At 43.0% G+C, this 15,670-nt stretch overlaps 1 protein-coding gene across 2 annotated transcripts in view; it reads left to right on the forward strand.

Moving 5' to 3' along the window:
• The window catches only part of ASAH1 (N-acylsphingosine amidohydrolase 1), a 46,176-nt gene that overhangs the window by 20,168 nt on the left and 10,338 nt on the right, over positions 1-15,670 (forward strand). For both annotated transcript variants that reach the window (XM_077279649.1, XM_077279650.1), the window contains exons 6-8: positions 3,265-3,339; positions 3,422-3,467; positions 5,763-5,907. In XM_077279649.1, coding sequence (XP_077135764.1) covers positions 3,265-3,339; positions 3,422-3,467; positions 5,763-5,907 — 266 coding nt within the window. The remainder of the gene's footprint in view (positions 1-3,264; positions 3,340-3,421; positions 3,468-5,762; positions 5,908-15,670) is intronic.

A 15,670-nucleotide genomic window follows, 5' to 3' on the forward strand; every position in this document is an offset into this window, starting at 1 on the left:
GTTTTAATTTTTTGGTCAATGGTGCTGTATGACGGCTCATTTTTTGCACCCTGAGATGACGTTTTTACTCATACAATTTTAGGGTAGTTACAATGCTTTTATCAACTATTATTGCATTTCAGTTTTGCACAAACCCCCCCAAAAAAAGTAATTCTGGCTTTTCAATTTTTCTTTTTGCGCTGTTTACCAATCAGATTTAGTTATTTTATATTTTGTTACATCAGAGATTTCTAAACATAGCGATACGAAATATGTACTTTTTTTATTTTATTTTCAATGGGGGTAAAAGTAGGATGATTTGAACTTTTTTTTTCATACTTTTAAAAACTTAAAAAAAAACGTTTACTTTACTCCCCTTAAGAGACTTGAAGCTGCAATTGTTTGATCGCTTGTGCTATACATAGCTTAGTAGTGCTTCAACCCATTGGCACCCCATAATCAAATGACAGGGGAGCCAATAAGCGGGTGGAATGACAATCTTCTGGCCAGCATGTGTTAAATCCTGCTGTTGGTGATTGACAGCAGGATTTAACTGGTTAACAGTAGTGATGAGCGAATATACTCGTTACTCGAGCACGCTCGGGGGTCCTCCCGAGTATTTTTTAGTGCTCGGAGTTTTAGTTTTCATCGCCACAGCTGAATGATTTACATCTGTTAGCCAGCATAAGTACATGTGGGGGTTCCCTAGCAACCAGGCAACCCCCACATGTACTTATGCTGGCTAACAGATGTAAATCATTCAGCTGCTGCAAGAAAAAACAAAACTCTGAGCACTAAAAAATACTCTGAGGACCCCCGAGCGTGCTCGAGAAACGAGTACATTCGCTCATCACTAGTTATCAGTCGCGGCTTGAGCACCGCTCCACCTACGGCTGTTAAAGGCACATGATGGCTGATTAAATTAGCTGTCATGTGTTGGGACAGATGCGGGCTCAGCGCGCAAGCCAACCTCAAAGGCAGGAACATGACATATGAAGTAAATATACATCGTAAAGGGGGCTAAAAAATATATAAGATATGAAAAATTTGACTATTTCACCAATTTACAAATAAAGAAATAATTAAAAAAAAAAGCATATTTGGGATTGCAGTATCATTAAAGTACCGTATATACTCGGAGTATAAGCTGAGATTTTTCAGCCCACTTTTTGGGCTGAAAGTGCCCCTCTCGGCTTATACTCGAGTCATTGTCGGCGGGGGAGGGGGAGCGGCGGCTGTCACATACTCACCTGCTCCTGGCGCGGTCCCTGCATGTCACATGGTCTCCAGGCAGCTCTTCCTGTGTTCAGCGGTCACATGGTACCGCTCATTAAAGTAATGAATATGGACGCATATTCATTACTTTAATGAGTGGTACATGACCGCTGAACATAGGAAGATGCTGCCGCCTCCTGAAGACCATTTGACAGTGAGACTCTGCCAGGGACCGCGCCGGGAGCAGGTGAGTATAACGGGGGTGAGTATTGCGCGATATTCACCTCTCCCCGTTCCACCGCTGCTGTCTTCCGTCCTCTGGCCATGACTGTTCAGTTCAGAGGGCGCGATGATGTAGTTAATGTGCGCCGCCCTCTGCCTGAACAGTCACTGTGGAGGATGGAAGGCAGAGCAGCGGTGGAACGGGAAAGGTGAATATCACAAGTGCCGGGGGCCTGAGCGAAGAGAGGTGAGTATGTGATTTTTAAATTTTAATCGCAGCAACAGCATATGGGGCATAATGCGTGGAGCATCTTATAGGGCATAATCTAGGGAGCATTTTATGGGGCATAATGTGTGGAGCATCTTATGGGGCATAATGTGTAGAGCAGAGGTGTCAAACTGCATTCCTCGAGGGCCGCCAACAGGTCATGTTTTCAGAATTTCTTTAGCATTCCACAAGGTGCTGGAATCATTCTGTGCAGGTGATTAAATTATCACCTGTGCAATACAAGGAAATCCTGAAAACATGACATATTGGCAGTCCTCGAGGAATGCAGTTTGACACCTCTGGTGTAGAGCATCTTATGGGGCATAATGTGTAGAGCATCTTATGGGGCATAATGTGTAGAGCATCTTATGGGGCATAATGTGTGGAGCATCTTATGGGGCATAATCTATGGAGCATCTTATAGGGCATAGTGTATGGAGCATATTATGGGGCATAATCTATGGAGCATTTTATGGGGCCATCAACCTTTGTGCAGCATTGTATGGGGCAAACGTTTCTATGGAGCATCTTATGGGGCCATTGTTAACCTTTATGCAGCATTATATGGGGCGTATTTTGTATGGAGCATCTTATGGGGCCCATCATGAACTGTATGGAGCATTATATGGGGCTCCTGATTCAATATGGATATTCAAAAACACTTAACCTACTGATGTCTCAATTAATTTTACTTTTATTGGTATCTATTTTTATTTTTGACATTTACCGGTGGCTGCTGCATTTTCCACCCTAGGCTTGTATTTGAGTCAAAGTTTTTTCCCAGTTTTTTGTGGCAAAATTAGGGGGGGTCGGCTTATACACGAGTATATACGGTATGTCTCCCATCCAAATTTTTATCCTCTTTTAATATATTGCAGTCATCATATTATACAGCACTGAGTACTTGCAGTTGCTAATTTTGCCTTTCTATCCAGCTAATTCTTCTCTTTTTCATTAGGCCTATGAACCACGTGATTAAAAATTGACTAGCTGAATCCTTCTAGGCTCTATGTAGTAACAGGAAGTCTCTGTTCCCTGCATTTATCATTCCCCTCTTCACCTCCTGACCCAGCTGCTCCCTCCTCTCACCTGCCAGGGATTTTTGGTGTGACTTATGACCCATGCAGAGGAAATTACATAGAGCTTGGAAGGATTCAGGGAGTCCATTTTAGTCACGTAATACCATAGACCTAATGGAAAAGAGAAGAATTATCTGGGTAGAAGAGCAAAATGAGCAATTGTAAGTGCACAGTGCTATATAATGATAATTGCAATATATGAAGAGGATAAAAACTTTCATGGGAGGAGGAGGAGTGCTGCTTCTTTAAATGTCTGATTTGTCAAAGTACAAAATCATTTAACCCCTTATAGTAAACTGTCAGGCAAAAACAAAATGTAACCGCAGCAAAGTTCTTCCTAACTGAGGAGCTGAAAGTCTTGTAGAGTCGGTTAATGTTCCTTCTTTTTTTTTTATATTTTCTCACTCATTTCTATGTTTTATTCTAATTGTTAAATATTAGTCTTCCTAAGGATCCGGCTTGATTACCGTACATCCTCTTTTTTTTTTGGTTCCGTATTAGGAGAAGTTATGTTATTCAACATCTTCTATGAAGTGTTCACGGTGTGCACATCAGTGGTGGCAGAGGATACGTCCGGTAATTTTCACATATGGCATCTTTTACAGCTCAAGTCACTGATTGATGACTTTTTTTTAATATCTGTCTATTTAATGTGCAGGAAAGTTAATCCATGCCAGAAATTTGGATTTCGGATTATTCCTTGGGTGAGTGCGCGTATTTTTTGGTAATGTTAAATGATCGCTTTTTCATGATTTTCCATTTTGCCCAATATATTCTACATCGCTGTATACAGATTGTAATCCCTGACATAGAGTACCATTTATCTGTATATCGATACATTGACCCCAATACTTGGCTCATTTAGAAGAGACACACTTTGGTAATGGAACAAAAATAAATCCAAACAGTCCATATGTTCAGCGCTCATCTGTAGCGTACCACATAACTGTTGACCCTTTCTAGATAGAAAGTACTATTGCGTTCTATGTCGGGTGCAGTGTATGAAGCGGGCTCAGGAGTTTAGCCCACCCCAACTTCTCATGTCACCACAGAGGTCTGCCATTAGGTTGCTGCAGGCTGGACTTCATAGGACACAGTCTTTTTAACTATAAACTGTACTGTGGTATTGCCATTTTTAGGACAAGCAATGAAAGAAAAAAGTTTAAATCCCCTTATGGTGACTGCAAAATAAAGTGACATGTAAAAAAAAAAAAAAAACAGTTTAAAATTAAAACAAAAATTTGAATGTTCCTTCCACTTTTCTTTTTTTAATTAAAGAAAAAAATAATAAAAAATTATTTCTATAGTGCCAACATTTTCCGCAGCACTTTACATTTTAGAGGGGACTTGTACATACAATAGACATTACAGCATAACAATGAACACATAGATGAAAACAGATACCAAGAGTAGTGAGGGCCCTGCTCGCAACTTACAATCTATGAGGAAAAAGGGAGACACGAGAGGTGGATGATAACAATTGCTTTAGTTATTTGGACCAGCCATAGTGTAAGGCTCGGGTGTTCATGTAAAGCTGCATGAACCAGTTAACAGCCTAAGTATGTAGCAGTACAGACACAGAGGGCTATTAACTTCATAAAGTGGATGAGAACATGATACGAGGAACCTGGTTATGGTAAAAATTTTGAATGGGCCACACAGGGATAGTTAGGTTAATGCGTTGAGGCGGTAGGCCAGTGTGAACAAATGCGTTTTTAGGGCACGCTTAAAACTGGGGGGATTGGGGATTAATCGTATTAACCTGGGTAGTGCATTCCAGAGAATTGGCTCAGAATGCGAAAAGTCTTGGAGACAGGAGTGGGAGGTTCTGATTATTGAGGATGTTAACCTGAGGTCATTAGCAGAGCGGAGGGCACGAGTAGGGTGGTAGACTGAGACCAGAGAGGAGATGTAGGGTGGTGCTGAGCCATGGAGTGCTTTGTGGATGAGGGTAGTAGTTTTGTACTGGATTCTGGAGTGGATGGGTAACCAGTGTAATGACTGGCACAAGGTAGAGGCATCGGTGTAACGGTTGGTGAGGAATACGATCCTGGCTGCAGCATTCAGGACAGATTGGAGGGGGAGAGTTTGGTAAGAGGGAGGCCGATTAGTAGAGAGTTACAATAGTCCAGACGAGAATGAATGAGTGAAACAGTAAGAGTTTTTGCAGAGTCGTAAGTAAGAAAAGGGCGAATTCTAGAAATGTTTTTGAGGTTGAGGTGCAGATAACAAGAACGAGCCAGTTATCGGATGTGAGGGGTGAAGGAAAGCTCGGAATCAAGTATGACCCCAAGAAATAAACCTAGTCAGTATTGCCAAGTCCACAAAAGTCTAATCTCCAAAAATATAAAATAATTGAAACCGTACCGAAGATGCCTTTCAAGCAAAATAAAAAAAAAAAAAAAAATCAAGATGCCGTAAATGCCTTGTTTTGGATGGTATATCTTTCCACCACCCCCAAAAAATATGCAATAAAAGCTATAAATGTCTTATTTAACCCTAAACCATTAATAATATAAACAGTTCACGAAACCTAAAACAATCTTCATTAACAGAACAAAATCAAGCCTTTATATAACTGCATCAATGGAAAAATAAAAATGTACAGTCTCAGAAAGTGGCGACACAAACTAAACTGTATTGATTTATTTTTATTTATTTTTTTTACACATCAGAAATTTTTCACCAGTTAAAATAAATTTTAAAAAATCACATTATGTGTGTCTGGTATCTCTGTAATTGCACAATCATATTCTACTTGTGTGGACAGATAAATTCACGCATGTGATGGTAACTCCCAGTAATTATTGGGCTGTGTGTATGTGGATTTCCCGCTGATCAGTCAGTTTGTGCCTTTCCATGGGCAGTGAGTTCTGTTCTGTGCACAATAACCTGTACAGTGCTTCCAGGACTTGTGATTCAGCTCAGTTTTGTGGTGTCCTTTCTAATCACCAAACATTGTCTGTAATGTTTTACTTCTCTCATTTCTTGTTATTCAGGTGGGATGTGAAGAATAATTCGTGGATGGTCACTGAGCTGCTAAGACCTTTAGTTGTCAATGTGAATTTCCAACGAAACAATAAAACTGTTTTCTTGTCCACAAGCTTTGCTGGATATGTTGGAATGTTAACTGGACTGAAACCGGTAAGTAACGGTTACACTGTTATGTTTCGATGTATTTTTCTTAGTGTGATCTAGGAGGTAGACTCTCGCAGCTGGTTTTCATGCGGATGCTGTGTGACTGTCCTCACGGCTGGTTTTCATGTGGATGCTGTGGGACTGTCCTCGCGGCTGGTTTTTATGCGGATGCTGTGGGACTGTCCTCGCGGCTGGTTTTCATGTGGATGCGGTGTCTGTCCTTGCGGCTGGTTTTCATGCGGATGCTGTGTCTGTCCTCGCGGCTGGTTTTCATGCGGATGCTGTGACTGTCCTCGCGGCTGGTTTTCATGCGGATGCTGTGGGACTGTCCTCGCGGCTGGTTTTCATGTGGATGCTGTGGGACTGTCCTCACGGCTGGTTTTCATGCGGATGCTGTGGGACTGTCCTCGCGGCTGGTTTTCATGTGGATGCTGTGTCTGTCCTTGCGGCTGGTTTTCATGTGGATGCTGTGGGACTGTCCTCGCGGCTGGTTTTCATGCGGATGCTGTGTCTGTCCTCGCGGCTGGTTTTCATGTGGATGCTGTGTGACTGTCTTTCCGGCTGGTTTTCATGTGGATGCTGTGGGACTGTCCTCGCGGCTGGTTTTCATGTGGATGCTGTGTGACTGTCTTTCCGGCTGGTTTTCATGTGGATGCTGTGGGACTGTCCTCACGGCTGGTTTTCATGTGGATGCTGTGGGACTGTCCTCGCGGCTGGTTTTTATGCGGATGCTGTGGGACTGTCCTCGCGGCTGGTTTTCATGTGGATGCTGTGGGACTGTCCTCACGGCTGGTTTTCATGCGGATGCTGTGGGACTGTCCTCGCGGCTGGTTTTCATGTGGATGCTGTGTCTGTCCTTGCGGCTGGTTTTCATGTGGATACTGTGGGACTGTCCTCGCGGCTGGTTTTCATGCGGATGCTGTGTCTGTCCTCGTGGCTGGTTTTCATGTGGATGCTGTGTGACTGTCTTTCCGGCTGGTTTTCATGTGGATGCTGTGGGACTGTCCTCGCGGCTGGTTTTCATGTGGATGCTGTGTGACTGTCTTTCCGGCTGGTTTTCATGTGGATGCTGTGGGACTGTCCTCACGGCTGGTTTTCATGTGGATGCTGTGGGACTGTCCTCGCGGCTGGTTTTTATGCGGATGCTGTGGGACTGTCCTCGCGGCTGGTTTTCATGTGGATGCTGTGTCTGTCCTCGCGGCTGGTTTTCATGTGGATGCTGTGGGACTGTCCTCACGGCTGGTTTTCATGTGGATGCTGTAGGACTGTCCTCGCGGCTGGTTTTCATGTGGATGCTGTGGGACTGTCCTCGCGGCTGGTTTTCAAGTGGATGCTGTGTCTGTCCTCGCGGCTGGTTTTCATGTGGATGCTGTGGGACTGTCCTCGCGGCTGGTTTTCATGTGGATGCTGTGGGACTGTCCTTGCGGCTGGTTTTCATGTGGATGCTGTGGGACTGTCCTTGCGGCTGGTTTTCATGTGGATGCTGTGTGACTGTCCTCGCGGCTGGTTTTCATGTGGATGCTGTGTCTGTCCTCGCGGCTGGTTTTCATGTGGATGCTGTGGGACTGTCCTCGCGGCTGGTTTTCATGTGGATGCTGTGGGACTGTCCTTGCGGCTGGTTTTCATGTGGATGCTGTGTGACTGTCTTTCCGGCTGGTTTTCATGTGAATGCTGTGGGACTGTCCTCGCTGCTGGTTTTCATGTGGATGCTGTGGGACTGTCCTTGCGGCTGGTTTTCCTAATCATTGGCCGTAGAATACTGTGTATAATGCTATAGCCTAATCAGGGACCATATACATCAGATATGGCACAGCTGAGCTTGCAAGGGTTGTGTAAGGGGAGAAGATCGCTGCCAGAACATTTTCTCCAGAGGATCAGATCGTCACTTTAAGCCTTTTACCAACATGCACCATCCATGTCTACGGTAGTGTGGGTATATAGATCGGGTGCAGGAGCTGAGCCTGCTCAATACCTGGCAGATGCCGGCTGTGTTATACATCAGATATCTGGTAACAGCAGTGTGTAGAGCGATTGCTGTGTTTAACCCCCTTTTAAATGTTTGTTAGTCACTGATAACCGCTTTTAAGGCACACAGTCGGGATGGTGGACGTTCAGGCATCTGTTTCCCCACTCTTTTTTCAACTGTTGTGGGTTGCGAATGGTTGCCATGACAGCCGGGAGCTCGTTTAAGGCACTCAAGGCTGCGATCTGTGTCCTGCACACAGGCTGGGCATAATAGTCGATTCCTATGGAAGAATGGATCAAATGATCACAGATTCAGCTCACTTTAGGGAACTAATAAAAAAAAAAAAAAAGTTTTAAAAAATAGAGGAAATAAAGATACCACCCCTTTTCCTCATTCCCAGACCTATACCAAAATTGTGGTGGTTATTTTTTTTTAACCACAAAAATGCTGTATATGTATAAAAACATATTTAAAAGAGTTGTCTGGATTTAGTATGCAAGTCTGCAGTCACTCTGTGACTTGTGAATGCTCACATCGCACGCACTGTGAGGATTCCCCGGCATTGTGATTGGGTGGTCTTGTGACCAAGTGTATGCGATTTGCATAATTCAGGCCATATTCTGACTAGACGGTGCCTGGCCTCACTTAATGCACTTGCTTAATTGAGGACGCGCCCATCTAGTCGGCACGTGACCACATGTAGGCAAATTGCATACCTTCAGTCGCGTGAATGCCTACTACTGACAGAGTGACAGCAGACTTGTAGCCTAAAGCCAGACAACCCCTTTAACCCCTTCCCGACATTTGACGTACTATCCCGTCGAGGTGGGGTGGGCCCCCATGACCGCCGACGGGATAGTACGTCATACGCGATCGGCCGCGCTCACGGGGGGAGCGCGGCCGGGTGTCGGCTGCATATCGCAGCTGACATCCGGCACTATGTGCCAGGAGCGGTCACGGACCGCCCCCGGCACATTAACCCCCGGCACACCGCGATCAAACATGATCGCGGTGTACCGGCGGTACAGGGAAGCATCGCGCAGGGAGGGGGCTCCCTGCGGGCTTCCCTGAGACGATCGGTACAAGGTGATGTACTCACCTCGTACCGAACGTCTTCTCCCTGCAGGCCCCGGATCCAAAATGGCCGAGGGGCTGTATCCGGGTCCTGCAGGGAGCACTTCCGGGTCGGAGCAGGCTGCAGATGAAAGCTGCAGCCTGCTCCGATGAAAGTATGATCGCGGATCTGATAGAGTGCTGTGCACACTATCAGATCTGCGATCTGTGATGTCCCCCCCTGGGACAAAGTAAAAAAGTAAAAAAAAAAATTTCCACATGTGTAAAAAAAAAAAAAAAAAAAAAAATTCCTAAATAAATAATAATAAAAAAAAAAATATTATTCCCATAAATACATTTCTTTATCTAAAAAAACAAACAAAAACAATAAAAGTACACATATTTAGTATCGCCGCGTCCGTAACGACCCAACCTATAAAACTGGCCCACTAGTTAACCCCTTCAGTAAACACCGTAAGAAAAAAAAAAAACGAGGCAAAAAACAACGCTTTATTACCATACCGCCGAACAAAAAGTGGAATAACACGCGATCAAAAAGACGGATATAAATAACCATGGTACCGCTGAAAACGTCATCTTGTCCCGCAAAAAACGAGCCGCCATACAGCATCATCAGCAAAAAAATAAAAAAGTTATAGTCCTCAGAATAAAGCGATGCCAAAATAATTATTTTTTCTATAAAATAGTTTTTATCGTATAAAAGCGCCAAAACATAAAAAAATGATATAAATGAGGTATCGCTGTAATCGTACTGACCCGACGAATAAAACTGCTTTATCAATTTTACCAAGCGCAGAACGGTATAAACGCCTCTCCCAAAAGAAATTCATGAATAGCTGGTTTTTGGTTATTCTGCCTCACAAAAATCGGAATAAAAAGTGATAAAAAATGGTCACGTGTCCTAAAATGTTACCAATAAAAACGTCAACTCGTCCCGCAAAAAAAAAAAAAACTCACATGACTCTGTGGACCAAAATGTGGAAAAATTATAGGTCTCAAAATGTGGAGACGCAAAAACTTTTTTGCTATAAAAAGCGTCTTTTAGTCTGGTTTCACACTTGCGTTTTTATCTGCATGCGTTTTTTAAAAAAACCACATGTGTGAAAAAATGCATGTAAACGCGGTAAAACGCATGCGTTTTTATAGAAAAACACAAGAAAACAAGAAAAAAACAAAAAACCCTACCCCTAACCCTACCCCTAACCTGAAATACGTGGCACTGAAATACGTGGCACTGAAATATACGTTTATATACGTATATACGTATATAAGTGCCACGATATTTCAGTGGCCACGTATTTAAGTGCCACGTATTTAAGTGCCACGTATTTAAGTGCCACGTATTTAAGTGCCACGTATTTCAGTGCCACGTATTTAAGTGCCACGTATTTAAGTGCCACGTATTTAAGTGCCACGTATTTAAGTGCCACGTATTTACGTGCCACGTATTTACGTGCCACGTATTTACGTGCCACGTATTTACGTGCCACGTATTTTTCAGTGCCTGAAATACGTGGCACTGAAATACGTGGCACTGAAATATCGTGGCACTGAAATATCGTGGCACTGAAGTATTTACGTGCCACGTATTTTTCAGTGCCTGATATACGTGGCACTGAAATACGTGGCACTGAAATATCGTGGCACTGAAATTACGTGGCACTTAAATACGTGGCACTTAAATACGTGGCACTTAAATACGTGGCACTTAAATACGTGGCACTTAAATACGTGGCTCTTAAATACGTGGCACTTATATACGTGGCACTTATATACGTGGCACTTATATACGTGGCACTTATGACTGTCAGAAAATGTTCAGTAAACGGTTAGGGGTGAGGTTAGGGGTAGGGTTTCAGGTAGAATTGGGGAGATTCCACTGTTCAGGCACATCAGGGGCTCTCCAAACGCGACATGGCGTCCAATCTCAATTCCAGCCAATTCTGCGTTGAAAAAGTAAAACAGTGCTCCTTCCCTTCCGAGCTCTCCCGTGCGTCCAAAAAGGGGTTTACCCCAACATATGGGGTATCAGCGTACTAGGGACAAATTGAACAACAACTTCTGGGGTCCAAGTTCTCTTGTTATCCTTGGGAAAATAAAAATTTGGGGGGCTAAAAATCATTTTTGTGGGAAAAAAAATATGTTTTATTTTCACGGCTCTGCGTTGTAAACTGTAGTGAAACACTTGGGGGTTCAAAGTTCTCACAACACATCTAGATAAGTTCCTTGGGAGGTCTAGTTTCCAATATGGGGTCACTTGTGGGGGGTTTGTACTATTTGGGTACATCAGGGGCTCTGCAAATGCAACGTGACGCCTGCAGACCAATCCATTTAAGTCTGCATTCCAAATGGCGCTCCTTCCCTTCCGAGCTCTGTCATGCGCCCAAACAGTGGTTCCCCCCCACAAAGGGGGTATCAGCGTACTCAGGACAAATTGGACAACAACGTTTAGGGTCCAATTTATCCTGATACCCTTGTGAAAATACAAAACTGGGGGCTAAAAAATCATTTTTGTGAAAAAAAAAAAATAATTTTTATTTTCACGGCTCTGCGTTATAAACTGTAGTGAAACACTTGGGGGTTCAAAGTTCTCACAACACATCTAGATAAGTTCCTTGGGGGGTCTAGTTTCCAATATAGGGTCACTTGGGGGGGGTTTGTACTGTTTGGGTACATCAGGGGCTCTGCAAATGCAACGTGACGCCTGCAGACCAATCCATTTAAGTCTGCATTCCAAATGGCGCTCCTTCCCTTCCGAGCTCTGTCATGCGCCCAAACAGTGGTTCCCCCCCACATAGGGGGTATCAGCGTACTCAGGACAAATTGGACAACAACTTTTAGGGTCCAATTTATCCTGATACCCTTGTGAAAATACAAAACTGGGGGCTAAATTTCATTTTTGTGAAAAAAAAAAAAAAAAAATTATTTTCACGGCTCTGCGTTATAAACTGTAGTGAAACACTTGGGGGTTCAAAGTTCTCACAACACATCTAGATAAGTTCCTTGGGGGGTCTAGTTTCCAATATGGGGTCACTTGTGGGGGGTTTGTACTGTTTGGGTACATCAGGGGCTCTGCAAATGCAACGTGACGCCTGCAGACCAATCCATTTAAGTCTGCATTCCAAATGGCGCTCCTTCCCTTCCGAGCTCTGTCATGCGCCCAAACAGTGGTCCCCCCCCACAAATGGGGTATCAGCGTACTCCAGACAAATTGGACAACAACTTTTGAGGTCCAATTTATCCTGATACCCTTGTGAAAATACAAAACTGGGGGCTAAAAAATCATTTTTGTGAAAAAAAAAAAAAAAAAAAAATTATTTTCACGGCTCTGCGTTATAAACTGTAGTGAAACACTTGGGGGTTCAAAGCTCTCAAAACACATCTAGATAAGTTCCATAGGGGGTCTACTTTCCAAAATGGTGTCACTTGTGGGGGGGTTTAATGTTTAGGCACATCAGGGGCTCTCCAAACGCAACATGGCATCCCATCTTAATTCCAGTCAATTTTGCATTGAAAAGTAAAATAGCGCTTCTTCCCTTCTGAGCTCTGCTATGCGCCCAAACAATGGTTTACACCCACATATGGGGTATCGTCGTACTCAGGACAAATTGCACAACAACTTTTGTGGTCTAATTTCTTCTCTTACCCTTGGGGAAATAAAAAAATGGGGGTTAAAAGATCATTTTTGTGAAAAAATATGATTTTTTATTTTTACGGCTCTGCATTATAAACTTCTGTGAAGCACTTGTTGGGTCAAAGTGCTCAACACACATCTAGATAAGTTCCTTAAGGGGTCTACTTTCCAAAATGGTGTCACTTGTTAGGGGTTTCAATGTTTAGGCACATCAAGGGCTCTCTAAATGCAACATGGCGTCCCATCTCAATTCCAGTCAATTTTGCATTGAAAAGTCAAATGGCGCTCCTTCCCTTCCGAGCTCTGCCCTGCGCCCAAACAATGGTTTACACCCACATATGGGGTATCAGCGTACTCAGGACAAATTGCACAACAATTTTTGGGGTCCAATTTCTTCTCTCACCCTTGGGAAAATTAAAAAATTGGGGGTGAAAAGATCATTTTTGTGAAAAAATATGATTTTTTATTTTTACGGCTCTGCATTATAAACTTCTGTAAAGCACTTGTTGGGTCAAAGTGCTCACCACACATCTAGATAAGTTCCTTAGGGGGTCTACTTTCCAAAATGGTGTCGCTTGTTAGGGGTTTCAATGTTTAGGCACATCAGGGGCTCTCCAAATGCAACATGGCGTCCCATCTCAATTCCAGTCAATTTTGCATTGAAAAGTCAAATGGCGCTCCTTTGCTTCCAAGCTCTGCCATGCGCCCAAACTGTGGTTTACCCCCACATATGGGGTATCAGCGTACTCAGGACAAATTGTACAACAACTTTTGGGGTCTATTTTCTCCTGTTACCCTTGGTAAAATAAAACAAATTGGAGCTGAAATAAATTTTGTGTGAAAAAAAGTTAAATGTTCATTTTTATTTAAACATTCCAAAAATTCCTGTGAAACACCTGAAGGGTTAATAAACTTCTTGAAAGTGGTTTTGAGTACCTTGAGGGGTGCAGTTTTTAGAATGGTGTCACACTTGGGTATTTTCTATCATATAGACCCGTCAAAATGACTTCAAATGAGATGTGGTCCCTAAAAAAAAATGGTGTTGTAAAAATGAGAAATTGCTGGTCAACTTTTAACCCTTATAACTCCGTCACAAAAAAAAATTTTGGTTCCAAAATTGTGCTGATGTAAAGTAGACATGTGGGAAATGTTATTTATTAAGTATTTTGTGTGACATATGTCTGTGATTTAAGGGCATAAAAATTCAAAGTTGGAAAATTGCGAAATTTTCAAAATTTTCGCCAAATATTCGTTTTTTTCACAAATAAACGCAAGTTATATCGAAGAAATTTTACCACTAACATGAAGTACAATATGTCACGAGAAAACAATGTCAGAATCGCCAAGATCCGTTGAAGCGTTCCAGAGTTATAACCTCATAAAGGGACAGTGGTCAGAATTGTAAAAATTGGCCCGGTCATTAACGTGCAAACCACCCTTGGGGGTGAAGGGGTTAAAGGGAAGGTGCCATCAAAAAAATTTTTTCCCAGCGATTGAAAAAATGTAAAGAATTAAGGTTTAAATTTTCTTAAAAAATATTATCATTTGTTTATAATTTAGTAAAATATGAAAAATAATTATAAAAGGTTTGGCATTTCCACTTTTAAACACTAGGGGGAGCAGCTAATGAAATTTGACAAAAAACTAGTGTACAACTAGCTGACATTACTGCACTGCAGTAATTATGGGCGGAGTCTGCTGACGTGTGTGTGATGTCTCCTCTTCTGGGTGTTTGCTAAGGGATAAGAGAGGAGGAGATTCAGGAACCCAGTGAGCAGCCATTTTGTTGGTGACTGCAAAGTTATACTGACAAGTAGACAGTCACCGAGGATGGCAGGCAGCAAGGATTCTGGGAGATATATGGTGGAGGGAGCAGGGTGACAGCAGCGCAGAGTATTTCAGGAGAGCAGTGTGCTGTTGTATGGAAGCACCATGTTCAGTGCGCGGAGCAGCCAGGGATTTACATAGAGCGCTGTCTTTTATACACATGGATGGACTATTTGCTCCACAGAAATCCAGGAAACATTTCTGCGGATTGATGGCCTGTTCTGATCCAGACTTTGCATGCAAAGACCCCATTCCCCTCCTCAGATCCTGTCTTCTCCATCCTGTCCTGGCGATGTATGAAAGCGAGGTGACAGGCGCAGTCTGGGGTGACGCTGGGAAGGAAATGTAGCCATATAGTAACGATAAAAATGAGACCCCTCTCTTCAGCTGCCTCACCAGCCTTCCCCTGACTGCACCTAACTGGAGGCCATGCTGCCCCCTCTATTACCCCAGACCCGCGTGCAGGTGCTCAGCCAGAACCACCCTAGAATGGGTCCCCTTTATGAAGATAATACTGCCATAGTGTTCTCACATAATACCGCCATATATCAAACATAATACTGTCCTATAGTTCTCACATAATTCCATCATATAGATTGCAAATAACGATGCCAGTGTTCTCACATAATACCGACATATAGATCTCACATAATACCGCCATATAGATCACTCATAATACCACTATATAGAGCACATAATACCGCTATGTAGAGCACACATAATACTGTCCTATAGTTCTCACACAATACCATCATATAGATCACAAATAACGACGCCAGTGTTCTCACATAATACCGACATATAGATCACACATAATATCGCCATATAGATCACTCATAATACCACCATATAGAGCACACATAATACTGTCCTATAGTTCTCACATAATACCATCATATAGATCGCAAATAACGACGCCATAGTGTTCTCACATAAAACCAATATATAGATCTCACATAATACCGCTATATAGAGCACACATAATACCACCATAAAGAGCACACATAATACAACCAGTGTTCTCACATAATACCGCCATATAGATCACACATAATACCGCCATATAGATCTCACATACCACCAGTGTTCTCACATAATACCGCCATATACTTCTCACATAATACCGCCATATAGATCACACATAACGGGGGAGAGGAGTGCATAGGAGAGGATTAGATACACAGCTCAGCAGTCAGTATCACACAGGACAGTATTAGATACACAGCTCAGTCAGTATCATACAGGATAGGATTAGATACATGGCTCAC

This window comes from Ranitomeya variabilis, chromosome 1, assembly GCF_051348905.1.
Source record: "Ranitomeya variabilis isolate aRanVar5 chromosome 1, aRanVar5.hap1, whole genome shotgun sequence".
Taxonomy (NCBI): Eukaryota; Metazoa; Chordata; class Amphibia; order Anura; family Dendrobatidae; genus Ranitomeya; species Ranitomeya variabilis.